The 18,811-nt window shown below is 45.6% G+C and overlaps 2 protein-coding genes across 3 annotated transcripts; both read right to left on the reverse strand.

Moving 5' to 3' along the window:
• Positions 1 to 4,078: 4,078 nt before the first annotated feature.
• On the reverse strand, positions 4,079 to 11,336 carry tcaim (T cell activation inhibitor, mitochondrial). 2 transcript variants are annotated; one of them, XM_049027050.1, is made up of 10 exons: positions 10,483 to 11,336; positions 9,851 to 9,983; positions 8,930 to 9,071; positions 8,482 to 8,746; positions 8,176 to 8,298; positions 7,398 to 7,495; positions 7,027 to 7,118; positions 5,863 to 6,095; positions 5,483 to 5,614; positions 4,079 to 5,395 (listed from the first exon to the last, which is right to left on the reverse strand). In XM_049027050.1, exons 2-10 carry the CDS (start codon positions 9,953 to 9,955, stop codon positions 5,170 to 5,172), a joined length of 1,416 nt encoding a protein of 471 aa, XP_048883007.1. In that variant the 5' UTR covers positions 9,956 to 9,983; positions 10,483 to 11,336; the 3' UTR covers positions 4,079 to 5,169. The 2 variants fall into 2 exon arrangements, with proteins under 2 accessions (XP_048883007.1, XP_048883006.1); XM_049027049.1 differs by having other exon boundaries at positions 10,384 to 11,335.
• A 443-nt stretch (positions 11,337 to 11,779) lies between these two features.
• LOC125748851 (protein TOPAZ1-like) lies at positions 11,780 to 18,743 on the reverse strand. Its single transcript, XM_049025509.1, has 14 exons — positions 18,672 to 18,743; positions 18,473 to 18,586; positions 18,299 to 18,362; positions 16,621 to 16,772; positions 16,176 to 16,211; positions 15,921 to 16,036; positions 15,780 to 15,843; positions 15,170 to 15,338; positions 14,763 to 14,863; positions 14,476 to 14,641; positions 13,696 to 13,860; positions 13,153 to 13,356; positions 12,612 to 12,789; positions 11,780 to 12,528 (listed from the first exon to the last, which is right to left on the reverse strand). The coding sequence occupies exons 1-14, from the start codon at positions 18,741 to 18,743 to the stop codon at positions 12,279 to 12,281; spliced, it is 1,851 nt and encodes a 616-aa protein (XP_048881466.1). The 3' UTR covers positions 11,780 to 12,278.
• Between the last annotated feature and the right edge of the window lie 68 nt (positions 18,744 to 18,811).

Below are 18,811 nucleotides of genomic sequence, written 5' to 3' on the forward strand. Positions count from 1 at the left end.
ATGGTTTACGTGTGAAAGATTTTACGTCATCACCTTCTTCCAAACTGTGAGACGTGTACGTGGGTGTGCAGCCACAGCATCTTAGGGCAGAGACTGTAAGAGTGGGCAGGGTTAGGGTTAGGAAAAGGGCCCCTACCAAGGACGCCACAAATGTGCATGTTTACAGTTTTATTGTCATGTGCATTCAGGGAAAACAATGAAATTCTTATGCCGGATTGTTCTTTCCATTACTTAAAACACAGCATACGCCGGCTTTCAAAAGTATTCAACCCCCTTGAAAGTCATGATGATTGTCGAGTATAATACACATACACACACACACACACACACACACACACACACACACACACACACACACACACAATATTCTCAACACCCATGCTGAGAATTCCTTTGCGTCGGCTTCTTTTTAAATGTCAAAATACGTCAGTTGTCTACTAATATTAAAAAGATACAAATATGATACACGCTGTTTGTACAAGAATTCAGCCCTGTGCTTTGGAAGCGCCTGGTTTACGCAAATGACAAATACATCATAAATGTTACAAAGGTGGCAGTTATTAGACCATAATTAAAGATAATTAGGTACTGCTTTTCTTTTATAAATATTACAGATATACATCACAGATCTCTAACATAAAAAGTTTAGGTCATTTAGGGCTACTTTAGGAGAAACAATCTTTGCCATTTAACAATGACACAGCATCTGTTCTGTGTTAAAAGATCAGTCACATTTTTCTATGCCCTTCTATGGTTCACAAAGACCGATCTTCACATTAACTCGGCTTGGTGAAATATATGGAGTGAGTTTTGTGACAATATTCAATAAATGAATATGTCATTCAAATCCTCTTTGAATTCTAATTTAAAATAACAATTTAAATGCATATTTAAATTTGAACTCAAATTTAAACAATTAGCGATAAATGTGCTATTTAAATGCTTATTTAAATTAGAATTTAAATTGTCGTTAAAATGATTGTTTAAATTTCAATTGAAATGATGCCAGCAACCATTAAAATTATCTGTCAGTCACCCATGAAACTCAGTTGGTGGGATTTATACGAAACCCTAAACATCTAATTGGTTACATTGCATTTTTATGAAAGTACATAAGATTTCATTGTGCTTTTTGTATCTCTAATAGGATATAAACTGAATGTTGACTTCAATTACCCGCAGTTTACCGTGGCCTGAAAAAAATGTTACATGTGTAACAGTATGTTTTTTCATTGTTCCTTTGTCCTTTGAAGGGTGTAAAAAGCATGATTTTCATTGCTCCTTCATCCCCTGATGCATATTTTTTCATTGTTGTATTGTCTCTTGAGAATTAGACGAAAATGTCATAATTCCTTTCATTGAATTGAATATACAATGTACTTTACTATGACTGTATTTAATTACAATGTTTAATGTTTTATTGTGAGTGATTTATAATTTACCTTATATGTAAGTACATAAAAATGCTGGGATCCTCGGATTGTTCGCTATTATCCACAGTAGGTCTTGGAATGTAACAGCCGTAATGCTATCACAGTAAAACATGGCCGCAGTGTATGTACTTTTTTATCGTTATGTAACAGGCAGGGCTGTGTCGTTACCCTAAAGTTAGGGGAATTTATGTAAGATTTTGGGAAGTTAGCAAAAGTGTCTTACACAAGCTTCCTATCTTAAGTTAGAATGGGAACAATAACTTAGAAAGTCTTCATTTGTAAATCAGGTCCTGACCCTAGTTACCATGGTTACCAAACAGTTACAACAGGATCTGGAAGTTAGGAAGTTTCTGTAATACGACCCCAGGAGGGAGCAGACAAAAATGCGATTATGAATGAGAATTCATTTGACTTTGTGCTGTGTGATTCTGCAGAAGTGAGAGATGCGGCTTTGGTGCATTGTGTCAGCATTACTCTGTGAAATATACGTTGGCAATACTATTTGTACATATAAGAAGAAATCAATGACCTTCATTTCATTACTTCTAGGGAATTCTAGGGAAGTTTAAGGAAGGGAAGAATGATTGGATCCAAGTAATTACAATCGCTTTAGTAAAACTTCAACATCCTGACTGAGAGTGAATGGTATCCCAGGCGACAGGCTGAATGAGTGAGACATAACTGTCACTGTGGAGAGGGGGGTACGGACCCCCTGTTATGGTGGCACTCCAGATGTGCAACAGCCACTGAAGCTGCGTGTGACCAAGCTGAAGGACGAAGCCCCGAGGGCCCCCACATGACCCCCATGACCCCCACATGACCCCCATTACCCCGTCCCAGATGATCTGCGTGCGTGGAAAACCAAAGTAAAAAGGGCAGAGGACGTGTTCAAGATGGCTGTGGGTGACGTGACCAGGATGCATTCACTGGGGGCTGCCTCTGTTACTCTTACCCTCCCTCCTAGAATATCGAACAAGGAAGCAAGTCGTTCAGCCCACTTTGACAGGAAACTGATTCTTCTTCTTGCTTACATGTGAGTTAATCTTCCTAGTAGGTTTAATTTGGTGGGCCCATCAGCACCGTGGGCACATGCTCATGCGATTTTCAGATCACTGTGAGCGTTATGCTGCTGTGGGACGATTTTTGGCATCATCGGGCGCTGTAGGGTGTGTGGCGTTCGGAGGAGTGAAAACCACGGCGAACCGCATGCGTTCACATCACACAAGGGGCACAGTGCCTCCCAGACATGGGCGATTTTGGGAGGTCGCTCTACATTATTAATGATATAATACAGCATCGCCATCTTTCCAGCATGCGCCACATGCCACCTTCAGCGTTATCAGGTCTTCAGGAGCCATTATAGAAGCTCATAAATGAGGGCCGAGGAACTCAGTGATCCCAAAGAAAAAAAGATGCAGGAAGTCCTCAGTGATTCACGGACAAATATTCAACTGCTGTATCATTAAAAATACCTCTTAATAAAAAGTGTCATGAATGAGAAGGTGACCCTGGAGGCTCCCTAGAGGCATGTTTTACTTCAAGGTCTCAATCATTTGGAAAACAGAAAAGGATCAGGAACAAGGCGGGGAAATCAGAAATGTCTCATTACAGTTAAGCACAGGAATAAATAAGAATGGTAGATGTTTCCAATTTTGCACATAAAGCAACGTGAGTGTAGAGACGCAAGTAGGCATTGTGGCTGGGGCGAGATAGGAGGGTGGGACGAGTCAGGAGGGTGGGACGAGTCAGGTGGGTGGGACGAGACAGGAGGGTGGGGCGAGTCAGGAGGGTGGGACGAGTCAGGAGGGTGAGGCTGGCTTCTTGGATATACTCCAAGATTCTGGGGGCACTCTGCCAACCATCAGGAGGAAACAGGAACAGAGAGTCTGAGGAAGTGCGTGTATGTGTGTGTGTACATAACATTATAGCCACCCCCACATAAAGTGAATCATGTTGATTATCTAATAAACTGGGTGCATGTTAAGGTCTGGTAAGCTAAAGATTAGTACCTTATTCAAATGTTGAATGAAGGAAGAAAAGGTCAGAGATAAATATGTGAGTGACTCTAAGGGCCAAATCATTAAGGCCAGATGACTGGGACAGAGAACCTCAAACAGCACGGCTTGTGGGGCTGTCATGGTCATGGTCATGGTCATGGTCATGGTCAAGGTCACGGTCAGCAGCAGTGAGCACCTACTGAGTGTGGTTCAAGGAGAGAAAAACCATGAACCTCCAGCAGGATGTTGGGTGGCCAAGACTCGTCGATGCGGAAGTGAACAAAGCTAACCTGTGTGGTACAAACCAACAGGAGAGCTTCTGGGACACAAATGGCAGAATATTTTGATGATGATCACGGAGGTAACGTGTTAAGACACACAGAGCATGGAGCCCCGTTACACATAGGGCAAACATGTCAACTACGACTCTTAGCTTCCATCCCAGACTTTGACATGCACCATTTTTTCAAGACAGTCAACATATTTTCATCTTCATGTGGGAGTAGCCTGAGTTTTGGCTCATCAGTGTAAATAACAGCCATTGCATTACATGCTACTTTTGAGAAATAACTCTGCTTTGAGACCTGACATTTGGATTAACAGACAACATGTTAACTTCCTTATATTTACCTGCACAAAATTCACCAATACGTTTTAAAACAGCTAAGTTTTATTCTTTTAAAATTATTAGTTTTAACACTGAGTGTTGGACATTGCTGACAAATATAGTGGCCGGTTATGTGTATAATTTCATCAATAAGAATTTTCTGTAAACAAAAAAGCATTTGCCACTTTTAAATGGAAACACGAAAACGTGAAAATCACAAATAAATTCACGTCATCTTTCGCCTCACACGTATGGTGAGGATAACATAAAAAGCCAGGCTGACCACAAGAGGGCGCCAATCACTCTGGCTCAGTGAGCAACACATTTCTCCATCCGCCTTAATCCTGTATCTGTTCCCAGCCCTGATCACTAGCTGCAACTTGTTCACATAAAGCAGAAATCAAACGCATCCTTTCAGAATGAGAGGGCTCTGCATCGAATAGACAATCTGCAGTAACTAATGTCACTCCTTCTTCTGGGCTGATAGTGTGGACGGGGCACAAGGGACACGCCCACTGACACCTGATTTGGTGCTGGAGCCTGTCCCAGCATGCACCGGGCATACAGCAGTGTATGCCCCAGGTAGGTCCCCATGCACGCACACACACGTGCTGAAGGTACGTCAGGGTCCCTCATTCAGCTAACTGGGAGGGACCCGACCTGTATGCCCAAAATACTGAGCCTGGTATGAGGCTTATGTGGGTTTAGCAGGGCAAAGACCTGTGATCTGGTGTCAGTACTGAGGTCAGCTAGTTCCCTGTGGTCTGTGAGCACAGATGTAATACTTACATACCCCCGACTACGCAGGTATAAGGGTGTGCTTCATGTGATTGGGGGAGGGGCTGTTGAGGCCCCGGAAATAGGAAAACAGCAGCATTGTGAGAGCTTAGTCACGGGGGGGGGCACTGCGCACAGACTCTGTACGCACTTACAGGCCTCTCTTCAATTGTTAACCAGGATGTGATGAAGGAACAGACATTAGCATCCAGCTAAGGCTGTACGTCCATCTCGATTACAGAGAGGCGACAGGGCAGTGTCACCATGGAAACACTGCTGTGGGTTTAGCTTCCTATGAACCCTATTCCAAGAGCATCCTCAAACGACTGGCCCCACCAGTCTCTGGGGCCCCCACTCAGCCCCTCCAATCCCAAGGGATGCACAGGTCCCCGTCCTGCATGACGGAGTAGAAGTGAGATACGCAGACGCGCAGACCCTGCAGCTGGGGCAGCCGCTGCTCCATCAGCCGCAGGCAGCAGGGGATCATGCGTCTGCTGCTAACGCTCGGCTCCTTGCGGAGACTGTGCAGTGCCAGTGAGCCCAGGCAGCGCTGGACCACGTCCCGCTCCTCTGCCTCCAGCCTGCAGGGGATGACACAGATCTGGCATTAATTGCAGTGCCCCCAGGGACCATGGCGCTGACAGGCCGGTGGGTGGGGGCACACTCACAGCTCTCTGTCCCGGATGAGTCTCCGGGCTTCCTGGGCTCGGCTGAGGAGGAAGACCTGTAGCTCATCAGTGTCACATACCGTGGGGATGATGAAATAACCCAGCTCGTGTAGGCGGGGACTGGAGCAGTCACTGCGGAGGGAGGTAGGTTTAAGGGGGAGCTGCGATCCCACAACCTCCTGATACTTATCTGTGGCCTGCTATGACTCCCCCAGGCCAAACTGACATAGTCGGGGGGAACTGGGGTCTAATTCACCAGCACTGGGTGTCCTCTACTTCACTTAAAGTCATGCAACCCGAAAAGCCAAGTGTAGTGAACCTGAGCATTATACCAGACTGCTGGATAAAATTAGAGGGCTAGGCCTGTAGGGGGCGCTCACTTCTCAAGTGTCATGGTGAGGCCCTGTAGGCTGCGGGGGTGCAGGGCTGGTCGCTGCGGCAGTAGCCGCTTGTGGAAGGTGCTGAGGGTGCTGTAGTGGTCCTGCAGGGGCAGCACGGGTCCGAGCCTCTCGATGTGGATCACCTGGATGCCGCCCACCAGCAGGCTGATCCTGTCCTTCAGCCAGTCGGCCTGCTGCAGGAGAGCCTCGTAGCTGGGCAACCGCTCAAAGAGCTATGGAGGGGGGGGGGAATGGAGGGGGGGGGCAGTTCAGCAGCTCAGGGATCTCAGGGAAGATTTATCATCTCACCACTGGGCCCTTGAGCACGGCCCTCAACAACAAACGGCCCAGGAAGCTGGCTGACACCTGCACCTCATTATTATGAATGAATAAATATCTGTAAATGCATGAAAGAAACACTCTGTCTATACGAGGAGGCCACACATGTCATCAGCAGTCTAGCGTGTGTATAATACCGGTATTGCTTTGCATGTGGAAAACATGCACATAGAGCTCACAGAAAGTCTTGGGATACTTGCTTAATTCAGTAAATATACTGCAAATTGGTTTATAACAAAATCATTACTTTATCCTATTGTTTACAAAAAACATGTCAAAATAGAAACAATCAGTACTTTTAGGTAAAATATTCATTTCAAGTAATAAACTGAAACCCAAATTATAGTTATAAAAGAGGCCTGAGTTAAAGTTCATTGACAAGCAGAGTAACTGGGTTACGTTTTATTTAGTGACACCTTTGCAATAACAGAAAATACCAAATATTTGTGTTAAGTATCCCTTTGGGGGCCAGTGACCCCCACCCACCTGACTACAACTACAATTAATAGCAAAATGGCAGCTTAATCAGTCAGTCAAAAACTGATGACACTTAATAAAAAGAAAATGTCTGTGCTGAATATATGTTATCAATGCTTGTCAATGAACATTTGTTATGAAACCAATGAATTTGCAACATTGTTACAGAATTAAGCAAGAGTCCCAAGAATGGGCATGAAGAGAGGACCCAGGGCTCCGCCCACAGAACTGAGATGTTTTCATGTGATAAATGCCATGTTAACCTCAGCCCCCGCGTACATGAGATTCTAATTGTATATGAAAGCAAAGAAAAATGTGACTGATTTTTCATAAGAATAAATGTCTCACTTTTGACCACTGGTGATGGACGTCCGTGGTTCCCAACATCACATGTCCAGAAGCGTTCATCCCTGATTGGTCAGCAAATACAAGTGTGTGTCCTATAAGACAGAAATTTGAGGGAATATTACACACACTGCTGGTTTTTATATATGCCTGACATTAACTACACGATTTCATTCTAAACCTATTTCCTGACCACAAATAATTTTATAATCATACTATACTAAAAAGCAGCACTGAAAATGTGATACTTTAAAACATAAAATCTGGATATAGTTTTCCTGTTTTAAGAGCATCATAAATGTGTATCATTTTTACAGCAAATGGAAAACAGAGGTCATCGTTTGTATTGGGGAATTGGCACCCTCTACTGTTACCATGTAGGTTATGCAGCGAGTCAGGATTTTGCTGCGACAGGCGACTTAAACTCTGCAACTGGCAGCATCTGTGAGCGACTCCCCAGCTTCGCTGCCACCTGCAGGAAAGTGGAGTATTGCAGGTGAGAAATCTGTTGACCACACTTCAAACCCCAACCCAACAAAGGAGTCTTGTGAAGGAGAGGTATTACAAATATCCATCTTGTACAAGGGGTCCCTAACTTTATCTGTATAACTGTACCTAATTATTCTTTCATGTGAACAATCGCAAACTGTGCTCAAGGAATCTTAGATGTATTGTAGTCAGCACAGCCCGTAACCCTGAGTGTGAAGGTCACCTGATGTTGGCGACAGGTTGAGCGTCATGTCGCCTGAACACAGTATGAGGGTCACCTGATATTGGTGACAGGTTGAGCGTCATGTCGCCTGAACACAGTATGAGGGTCACCTGATGTTGGTGACAGGTTGAGCGTCATGTCGCCTGAACACAGTATGAGGGTCACCTGATGTTGGTGACAGGTTGAGCGTCATGTCGCCTGAACACAGTATGAGGGTCACCTGATGTTGGTGACAGGTTGAGCGTCATGTCGCCTGAACACAGTATGAGGGTCACCTGATGTTGGTGACAGGTTGAGCGTCATGTCGCCTGAATACAGTATGAGGGTCACCTGATGTTGGTGACAGGTTGAGCGTCATGTCGCCTGAACACAGTATGAGGGTCACCTGATGTTGGTGACAGGTTGAGCGTCATGTCGCCTGAACACAGTATGAGGGTCACCTGATACCGCTGAGGCCCAGTTTCTGGCACAGCGCCTCCCGCAGCCTTTGCAGCTCCTCCCGCCGCGGCTCGCTGTCCTCCTGCTTCCTTGCAGCCGCCGCCTCGTTGTTCCTCAGCCACGTGCTGGAAGGAGACATGCATCAGAAGAAAGATCAAGGAGTGCCACCTGAAATGTCACTCCGAGCATGAAAGCATGCGGATTTACAGAAGGGTAGCACAATCTCCCAGCCAGAGAAATCTAATTGGCTAGGAAAAGAAACCCCAGAAACTCTTATGTGGCATTTTCTGCATCCCCTGGCTGACCACCTCAGTGTGGTCTCCACCCTCTTGGCCTGTTCCAGCTCCTGCTCTGGGTCCCGGAAGCCCGTGAAGATGTAGTAGCTCTTATCCCACTTAATGGGCCTGTAGAACTGCTCTCCAGCTTTGGGGTAGGACTTGGCCTGCTCCGAGTAGGATTTTAGCTCCTCAAGGTGCTCCACGGACAAGCTGCAGGACCTCAGCACGTCCATGACGGTGCTCAGGACATCCTTGGTGTGCAGGGTGAAGCTCACGGAGCGAAAGCTGGGGCTGTCTGACAGTAAAAACAGACTCAGGCACAAGTAACACAGGAATGTTCATTTTGAAAACCCCCTTTAAGTAACTAAAGCAGCCCGTCAGGGAACAAGGCAAGTTAATCACCAGAGGCTGCAGCATGTTTCTTTGGTATTAAAGTGTACAGAATTGGCCAAGACACACAAGACAGGGCCAGAATTACCTGCCGCATGTGAATCGTTGTTATTGTCTGATGTGTCTCTGACGTAGAAGGTCAGCTTGGCAGGTTTCTGCAAGCGGGAACCGGGTTTCTCCAAATTTTCCAAATAGCCATTGAGCCGTTTGAGTGAGTTTTCATTCACTTCCTATTAAAAAAAAAAAGAATTTAAATAAGAGTGAGGGTGGGCTCAATATGACCCCGCATGTGATACATCATTAATTAAACCAACATTCCTTTTAATTGAAACTACTTTTATTTCTGAATGATTATTAATTAAATGTAAATTATTATGAGAAAGTGCTGTAAAGATGCAGTATAGTTAAAACAGATACTTCATAGCAAAAATTACTTTAAGATGACATATTTAGATTGGATTGGGTGGGGGGGGGTTTACGAACATAGGAGGGAAATTACAGCCGTGTTAGAAAGATGCGGGGGAGGCAGACTGTGGAGGCATTTAACAGCTATTATAAGAATTTCTGTTGTGGATCTTGGCAATATTCTGAAGCCGGTGGCATTATATTATACTGTAGGTGCTGCTGAGAGGGTTATTAATGCTAAGGCTGCTGTTGAAATTGACTCGTTAATCCTTGACATAGTCTTTGGTCTTCAAAAACAGCTCACAGATGACAAGTACATCTTCGCTTTTGGGCGCACTGAGAAGAACATTTTCTCTGTTATCTTTAAGCTGAAGGAAGCTCTCAGACACTGAGACGTTGTGCTGATGGACCTCTGAGACGTGCACAGCTCTGCGTCGCCTGCACAGCGATGGGAGCTCGTGCTGAATTTCTTAACTACATGGGCCAGAGGGAACTAATCAGGGCAGAATTGCAAAGATCTCAGACTCTTAGAAACACTCAAAAACCCAGCCTGTCTGAGGCTTTCCTGGCTCCCGAATGGCATTTCAATACGGAGCACCCTTACCCGTTCCCTGGGGTGCTGACCAAAAAAATCTGGGTGCACGGCGAAGTAGAAAGGCCGCAGTGCATTGATGGCATCCGCCCCGGAGAACGCCCTCAGCTGGAACATCGGAGCCACAGCGGGAAAGCCACACAGCCTGGGAGGGAGGAAGGGAATGCAAGGAATGGTGTTGCCTGGAGACAGAGCCTCAGAGGGAAAAGCTGCTTATTTGACCCCCAGTTTGAGCTTTTGGGGATCTGATGTGGTGGAATGATTTTGGTGCCGTTATGACGCAGGTCAATGGATTAGGGCAAAAGTTGCATGTTCACATGCCCAGTTTCAAATAAATCAATAAAAATTTTATTTGAGATATACACTATATACCAAAGATCAGAAAATATAAGCATACTTCTTGTCAAATATGGCTTTAATGCGACGCAGTCACAAATAAATACGTTTAACTTAAAACCTGTTTATTTACTTTAAAACGTAGATGTCTGAATCTACAGGTAAAATCAATGCATTTTGTAGATGAACGATCGGCCTCAGATACGCACCTAAAGGCCCGGCGCAGAAAGGAGATCACAGACATCCCGTCCCCTCCCGCATCTACAGGTGACTGAGCTGCTCTGAGGAAATCAGTGCAGGTTTCTCACCAGAAACGTGGTCCACCGACGCGGCACGGACAGCACGGACGACAGCCGTTTTTCCTGGCTGGGAATGGTGCACGGCGATAGAATTCGCTGTACTGTTTACACCTTTGAACTTCTGAAAAATGCTGGTATTCAGCCACGGAATCCCGAGGTCAGATCAAAGCGTCACAGGCGTAGAAACACTGTCAATACTGTAACCTTTGCATGGTAACCTTGGAGTACAAGAGCACTGCTCTGTCACATTCCTATAAATACTGGAGATAAACACAGCAGGGAGAGCGGACTCCTCCAGTCAGACAGAAATTAACGCGTTTCCAGAAACCAGACACCTCCGTAATCTGTACTGTCTGCCTTGCAGCGCCAGTAAAACTGAGTTCTGACTGTAATAAACGCCCACCACCTCACTCCTTACGGCTGCACGTCTGCTTACACACGTTAAGTTTAATCAGGCTAAAACAATCGCTCCCCGCATCGGGCCGAGCTATGGTCGTGTTCATCAGAGTCATGCTGCGCAGCTGCTCTGTCCATGTAAACAACACAACTGCAAATACCGCTACCTTCCATTTGATCTTTTTTGGATAAAAAGTTAAATGGTGTTAGACAGCTTGTGTTATTTTTATCTCGAAGTTGCTTATTTGGTATAAAACCATTGTAAACAGGATGTTATTTCCTCCGGCGCTATTCTTCCCGTTGGCGCTCATATACAGTCATATACGGCTCTGTTATTCGGTATTCGTATGGTGTGGCAGCACCGCTTGAAATGAACTTCACTCCCTTGCATGCGAAAAGGGTGACTGTACAAGAATAAACTTTAATCCATTATTGTGAGTGGCGTAACTGTATGGGAATGAACCCTGCCCATATCCCGAGCGACGAGTTTTTAAGGAAAATGTAATACACTGGTTTTTGTCGAATATCTAATCACAAAACTATATTTTATCAATTGCTCTCCACTTATATTTCACGTTTAATAGGATATTTAAATTTTTCGTAACGGATCTTACAGGCAGCGATAACCGTTGTTATGGTATAATGACACATATAAGGGATTAAGGATTTAATCTACCGTACATGCACGGATGTTGCACCTCCCTTCAAGTCTAGAGGTGCTTCAAAATGATTTTTAACTGCGCATGTCTGGTGTGAAAACCGACGTTTGATATTCTTCGCGATTCAGGACAGGATCCGGATACACCGACATTGAACATGGGTGCAGGGATTATGCAGTTAATTATTTTACTTAAGATTCACTTAAAACCAACAAAAAAACAAACAGATAATTTGAATATGCTGAACCTGCTTCAATTTTATAATAGTTTTTAATACATAAACGTTACCAAAACAATTACATATATTTAAACAAAGTGTTTCGTTTTAATCTGCAATAATGTCAATCTTTAACAACGCATCTAGGCTGAAATTCTCAATATTTGTAAAAAAAAAAAAAATTAATCACAATTAACATTTACATTGTAAATCTAAGTCAACCACTGAACACTTAAGGATATCTAAGTCCTCATTTCTGAAATAAAGTCCAGTAACTGCACACACACGAAACCCAGTCAGTTAACACAGTTGAACTATATACATCTCTTTTCAACAAGAACAAGTTTCAGTATAAATATCTTGCCGTCTAAATGAAAACAGGTTGTTAAAAGGTAAACATATCTCTAACCTTTCAGTAAATGTACGTCCAACCTTTTTGACTGAATCAAGCTGAGTGTTTCCTAAAAAAATCATCTTATTTATGGTACATACAAATAATTATGTACACTTCTCCTGTCTTCTCTAAAACGTCGCTAACCGGAGAGGCAGTCACTAGCTGGTGGGTCATCACCGGTCTCACGCCAGATGCTGGTCGCCCATTTCATATTCTGGGTCAGCCACTTGCGAACGGACAGCGGGTCCAGCGTGAAGACTTGCTCCTGAGATGGGTTGACGGTGGCATATTTTATCACCAGCTTGGGGTTGGCTATCTGGGCAGCGAACAGCAGGCGGTTCCCTGCTGCATTGTAGTCGCCGTCGCTGACCAGCTCCGAACCTTCCTTCCTGGGAGAGATAAGGACAAGTGCACAGGCCAGAAACGCCATAGGGAGTCCATCCAAACACCAGGGGGCGCCACCGCCACTCACCTTTTCAACACGACTTGCAGAGGGATCTGCGATTGGCCATGGATCTCGTCGGCATTGGACACCATGAACATCTCGATGGCTATGGCCATCTCAACCTCGGTCAGCGAATAGGGGATCGGCAGGAGCCTACAGTAGGGGTTTACCTGGGTTGGGGGGTAGCACCCCATGGATAAGGCACCTTGGAGGACAGCAGCATGTGATTCAGGGAAAATTGCTATATTCCCACAGCTTTATTAACCACATGGTAAATGGTAAACATGTAATCAGCATGGATACAGATTACCATGGGAACCAAACACAATGGGTGGGATTACTGAACACTATCAACCACTGTTTTAACTCAATGGAACCCAGCTACATGACACCCAAAAGGTGGGTTAAATCCCTTGTGACAGGAACTACACTCTATTAGCTGTCGGTTTCAAATCCCAATTTAACCCATCTATAGCACCTCTATAATAGTTGTGGCTGAACATAGCTTCTAGACTTAGTTATGGAACCCATGAGCCCCGCGTGGGCGTCTGATGAGGCCGGTGCCTACATCTGAAGAGGGAACGAGCCTTCAGCCAGACGTTCTGCTTTCCCAGCTTGTGGATGAGTGTCCGCAGTAGACGCATATCCACAGAAACGCTCTTGGCGAACATTAACTCCACCGTCTCAGATGCCACCGTTAAGTTCTGCTTCTCTAGACAGGAGCTGAGGTGTCGGTGGAAAAGCTCACCAGGCTGGGACACGGCGGCCGGGTCTGAAACGGAGGTAGAGGGATCACAGACCGGATGGCAGTTGGACAGCCGCAGGAATGCCAGGCGAGAGGCATTATCCAGCGATAACCAGAGAGTAACTGATGGCTTTCGGGTATGAAACAAACTCCAGGCTCTGCGGGGTTTGAGGGCATGAGCTGCGGACTTTAGATCCACCATGCTGCTCTTTAAACCAGCGTATCACACGCCATTAAACACGCTCAGCAATACTCACTATTGGAAACCTGCTTTATTAATAATAACTTCATTATAACATCTATACAATGTAGTGGCAGTCTATAAAAATCAAGCGGGCATTTTAGTGTCCAGCGCATGTCCCTCACCTGCTTGATCCTTCAGGCTTGGTAACTTCGACAACACCTCCAGCGCCACCCGGTGGACGCCCTTCTGAATGCAGCTGTCGGCCAGCTGGCACAGAACAGCCTGGCGGATCTGCGTCGTGTCGGCATCACAAGGGAGCGGGGAGGAGCCACTCAACCAGTCGTTATCTGCGACAGCGTAGTTTGGGGATTTTTTTCTGGAGTTTAATACTCATGGGGCCCTAATTCTCCAATGAAGTGGAGTATGAACTTCCTGCCCATAGCTAGAGTACAGCTTTCGTTACTCTAATAAGCCGTTAACTTATGGTCGCAGTTTAAGGCCCAGTGACTGACAGAAAGGCCAGAGCTGGTCTCTTAGACCAGACCAATCAGACCCATGGCATGATATCACCTTGGGTCCCCAGCCTGAATTATATGTCCCCTCAGTACATTTTGCCCCTCCACTGCCCCTGGATAAAAGCCCCACTCTCTGGACAGACGAGGCCTGTCCTTCATTGCAATATCCATGGAATTTCAGCTAGAAACATTAAACTTGAAACTGTATTCTTTGAAGTTAAAGGGATATATATAACTCACGATCCATATAATTCCTGTGATCAAAGCCAGAAACAGTGAAACAGGCCACTACCAGTGGATTGAAATATGACCCCCTTGGGGATTCAAAGACAGACTGACAGGGCCACGGTTAACGCAGAGAAACAGCAAATCGGAATGAATGCGAACCAGCTGAATCACAACCTTAGTGTTGCAGGGTGATGTTCAGCTACAGGCCTGCCACCCTACCTTTGAGCACCTGCAGAGCGCTTTCCATGCTTCCGCTGTTCAGGAAGAGCTCGACGGCCACGCTGACCGTGCGGCCCTGGGACACGCCGCTCTCGCTGCCAAACAAGCTGCTCAGCATGGAGTAGTTAATGTCCAAGCCCTTCAGGGTGTCCAGCAGCTGCGTTCCCTGTGTGATAACTGAGAACTAAACCTGTGCAGGAACTGCAGCGGATCGCCATCGGGGCGGCTCTGAAGAACCATCCGGAAAGGAGCCCCTACGTGGAGCCAGAGCACTGGCTTCTGCTCACCTTGTGCCACTGCTTCGCGCCGTAGTACCGGAACATCAAGGACACCCCGATGCGGCCAATCAGGTTGCTCATAAGGCCGTTGGCAGAGCTGCCCTGGAAGACTGCGGAACCGAATCAGCAGGGTCATCAGCCCAAACTAATCAAGCTTGCAATCTCAGTGAAACTCTGCCTTGTCATCTTCCACATCAGACACTTATAAAATCTGGAAATATTTCAATCATAAAGGAATGAATCAATTTACAGCAATACACCTTCTCTATACTGGCTGTGCAAAATTCCCAACATTATAAAATGTATAAACATAAAACAGACATGGATTTTTCGTGGTAACTTTGGCACAAAGTCATTCATAGTATGAGAAGTGTTGGGTAAGACAGGCTCCAATGCGCGGGGAAGCCGGGGCTGACCGGCCTGTGCGAACTGGGCGAAGGGCAGCGAGGCGGCGGCCGAGTCCTTGAGCAGAGCCAGGGTCACGTGGCCGCTCAGCTGTCGCAGGTCTGCCAGGCTGTGCTGGGATGCACACAGGCTGGAGAAGATGGTGCCCAGCCTGGTCCAGTCCCCCTGCTCCCTGCAGCGCTGGGCATAGATAGACAGAGAGCATGTGTGTGTCGGAGGACAGTCAGGTAGAGAAGCCTGGTCCAAATGGACTGAAGGAGGTCTCAATCTAGCAGCATACAGCACCATCCTGTGGGATCTGTCAGTGCTATTCAAGGATCCAGCGCATCCATCTCGGGCCTAGTCTGGGATTTCCCTGCATCCATGCGACCTGGTGTCTTTGAACTGCCCAATATGTGTGTGACTGAGTGCATGTAAGTGTCTGTGTGTAACCTGCAATGGACTAGGATCCCATTCAGGGTGCTCCCCTGCCTAGTACTCCGAACTCCCTGGGACAGAGCACCCTGCACTGGATAAGTAACTATGGGACATGGATTGATGATTGATGGATGAATGGATTGATTTCTGGATTGGTGGATGGATAGACAGCAGTAATATGCTCCAAGGCGCGTGTTGAATCACCTCCACCTCTGCAGTGGCCAGCTGCACCTCCCCGCTGGCTTTCCATGCATCTGTCCCCAGGCCCCTATACATGGAGACGTGATGTGAATGAGACCCTGGGTCTCCCATGGCTCCCACCCCCCCCCCCACACAAACACAGACCGGAGCTTGAAGGCCAGGAAGCTGTTCATCTGTGCCGCTGGCAGGCCGAGCTGTTCCAGGCACCACTGCATGTGCTGGAAGTCAGCGGGCGTGAAGGGCAGCCCGGCGTCTACACACTGCAACGAAAGCACGGTCACGGGCGGCATAGGGACCCTCGGCACGCAAGGGCGTGGGGCCGACATCGGGGGGCGCACTTGCCATGGACGTGACATCCATGAGGTCTGCGGTCGCGACACGGAGGCAACACTGACTCACGTGATCAAACAGGGCCAAAATGAACTCCGACGGTGGCTGCAGAGGGACAAACATCACAGGGCGGTGGGTGGGTCGGTCAGACCAAGGCATGGATCATACCTTCACAGACCTGGGGCCTGTATCACAAAGCTGCGTCTTTCAGCTAGCTAAATAATTTGGTCAGACTTAAAGTACCCCAGTTTAAATGGATGTTGCCTTTGTTCAGTTACATTTAGCCCAGAATACCTTAAATCCAGCAAGTAACCTTGCTAGCCCAAAAATTCAGCTTCGTGATACAGGCCCCTGGACTAACTAAAACATCATGGGAACATATGAACAAAGTATTACAGTCTACAGGAATCACCTGGCTGAATAAGCCGCTATAAAAGTGGTTGGAGGGATGAAGTTTACAGCTTAAAACGTATCACATACGAGCGCATTTCCTGTTACTACTGAAGCATCTCACCAGAATTCTGTATGACGCGAGGACCCGCAGGACAGAGAGCACGTCTTTGATGATGCCGTGCTTGAACAGGGTTGACAGGAGACGTTTCAAAGCTTGCAGGTCAAAATGGATCCCAGGTGGACATTTCTGGTAGTAACTGACAAACACAGCAGCTGGAAAAGGGGAAGAGATGCAGCAGTTGGACAGTCAGAATAAGCAACGTGCCACCGGCGCAGGCGCTTGTCGGGTATCTAACCCTAACCCTTACCGGTCAGCTTGGTGTCATTTTGCTGTGCTGGATAACAGACCTCCCAAGTCCTTTCACTCACATACGAAGAAAACAGTATACTGTTTATTACAGTACACACTACTGTATAAACATTTATAAATATGCTAAAAATGTTATAAATGGTGAAAGGATAACAGTAAAACAATATCTAAAGGTGGTTGACACAAACGCAATTCCAGTAGCCAGTACAGTATGCTTGAAAGGGGTGGCTCCTCGCTTATCGACCAATTCGCTTTGCGAGTTAATAGTAGGGACTAGTGAGGGGCATCTGTACTGCAATCAATCAATATATTGTGATCCAGTTTGTCATGATTTTATCATCAATGTTTTGCACCTTTGTGTCGATTTCTTAATTTATTGCAGCACCTTTTAAGTTGAACGTTTTATTCATTTTTTCAACATTTGCTGATGAAAAATGTGCCGTTTCTGTAGCCTGTGCTAAGTGCACTACTATGCTGTCAAGTGTCAAACTCAGCAATTGATACACATGAAATGCTTCTTTCTGTTTTAAACAATTGTGCAGTTGTGCCCTTGAGAGGTGAAGTGGGCTAAAGTTTTAAGAAAATGAGCTCCAAAGTTGAAATTTTTTTTAAAAAAATCTGTGTGCCTATACCCTACAATTGAGATATATATATATATATCTCTCAATTGTAGGGTATAGGCACACAGATTTTTTTTTAAAAAATATATATATATATCATAGGTAGCACAGAGGTATGACTTACATAACAACAACTTATCTGATTGAAAATATTCAATAAAAAGGGGGTAGGGGTCAAAAATGTGGGATAGACCCATTTTACCTCTCAAGGACACAGTTTATATATAGACAAAGTAATACATAGTTAATGCAACTGGGAGTTGAAGTGTGCAACAGCTAAATTCAGGACACTCATTCATCCTCGTTAAAGGGCATTAATGCCTGTTAATTAAATTTGGTTTTAAATCTTTTAGTTTCATTAATTCAATATTGGGGTGTTAACCATCGTACAAAGGTAATATTGTGATGTATCGAATCCTAATTCTGGCATAATGAATATCGTATCTTGGGCTAGTTGGCAATACACAGATCAGCAACACTTTACTTGACTGGGCACAAATAATATAGTATTATACTATTACTTATGTATTAATTAACCATAAACTAAGTCTTAGTTACATACTGATCTCTAAAGGAACAAGTAATGAATAACACAAGTGAAACACTGATCTGATATTTATCATGACTGAATCGTGATGCATCTTTTATCTCAAGTAGTTTGTCCATGATTTGCTCATAATTTACTTCAGTAGTAACTGAGTCATTACTAAGTATTTGGGCCCTGTAAAGTAGCTACCCCTACTAAGTACCTTATGCATACAGCCCCCAGTAACTCTGACACCTCATGACCCTCCATAGAGAGTCCTTACCTGCGCGCTGTAAGAGGGACTGATTTGCATCTCTGCTGAACCTGATCACGACTTCAGTGCAGAACTGCAAAGACACACCCATTAACAAGCGATGTGTAAACACAGCGCTGACTCATCATCTATGGCGATTTATATTCTGTTTTACACTCAAAAAATGTAACTAGCCAAGCTTACCTGCTCATCGCCATCTAGAGGCACATGCAGGAACCAGCAAACCTTCCTGAAGCATATGTGCTTGCTGCTGAAGTAATACTTGCAGTAAACGTCACGGTCAGGAGGACCACTTAGCTGCAGGAGTAAGAGACAGAAGCAGAGCTAGCCGAGTGTCCTCACACACCTCGAGTCTGAAGAAACGCCACTAGCTCGTACTTACAGGACCTGCTGTGTTGGGAGTGCTCCCCCTAGTGGTGGAGGTCTCTCTCTCGGCACAGTTCACTGTAGTCATAATGATGATTAAAAATCAGTCATCAACTTTTTGTACATTTGTTGGGATATTTATCACAATGGTGCATC

The sequence above is a fragment of the Brienomyrus brachyistius genome, chromosome 9 (genome assembly GCF_023856365.1).
Source record: "Brienomyrus brachyistius isolate T26 chromosome 9, BBRACH_0.4, whole genome shotgun sequence".
Lineage (NCBI taxonomy): Eukaryota > Metazoa > Chordata > Actinopteri > Osteoglossiformes > Mormyridae > Brienomyrus > Brienomyrus brachyistius.

What these genes read in the sequence shown, in the direction of transcription:
- tcaim (XM_049027049.1), bottom strand. Translation starts at nt 10,418, where the DNA reads ATGTCTGTGATCTCCTTTCTGCGCCGGGCCTTTAG. An exon ending in CTCACCATGACACTTGAGAA is followed by an intron (nt 5,615 to 5,862) that starts GTGAGCGCCCCC and finishes CTCCCTCCGCAG; the next exon opens with TGACTGCTCCAGTCCCCGCC. An exon ending in CTCATCCGGGACAGAGAGCT is followed by an intron (nt 5,396 to 5,482) that starts GTGAGTGTGCCC and finishes CATCCCCTGCAG; the next exon opens with GCTGGAGGCAGAGGAGCGGG.
- LOC125748851 (XM_049025509.1), bottom strand. Translation starts at nt 18,743, where the DNA reads ATGACTACAGTGAACTGTGCCGAGAGAGAGACCTCCACCACTAGGGGG. An exon ending in CTCTAGATGGCGATGAGCAG is followed by an intron (nt 18,363 to 18,472) that starts GTAAGCTTGGCT and finishes GTGTCTTTGCAG; the next exon opens with TTCTGCACTGAAGTCGTGAT. An exon ending in GTCCCTCTTACAGCGCGCAG is followed by an intron (nt 16,773 to 18,298) that starts GTAAGGACTCTC and finishes CCCCTTTTCCAG; the next exon opens with CTGCTGTGTTTGTCAGTTAC.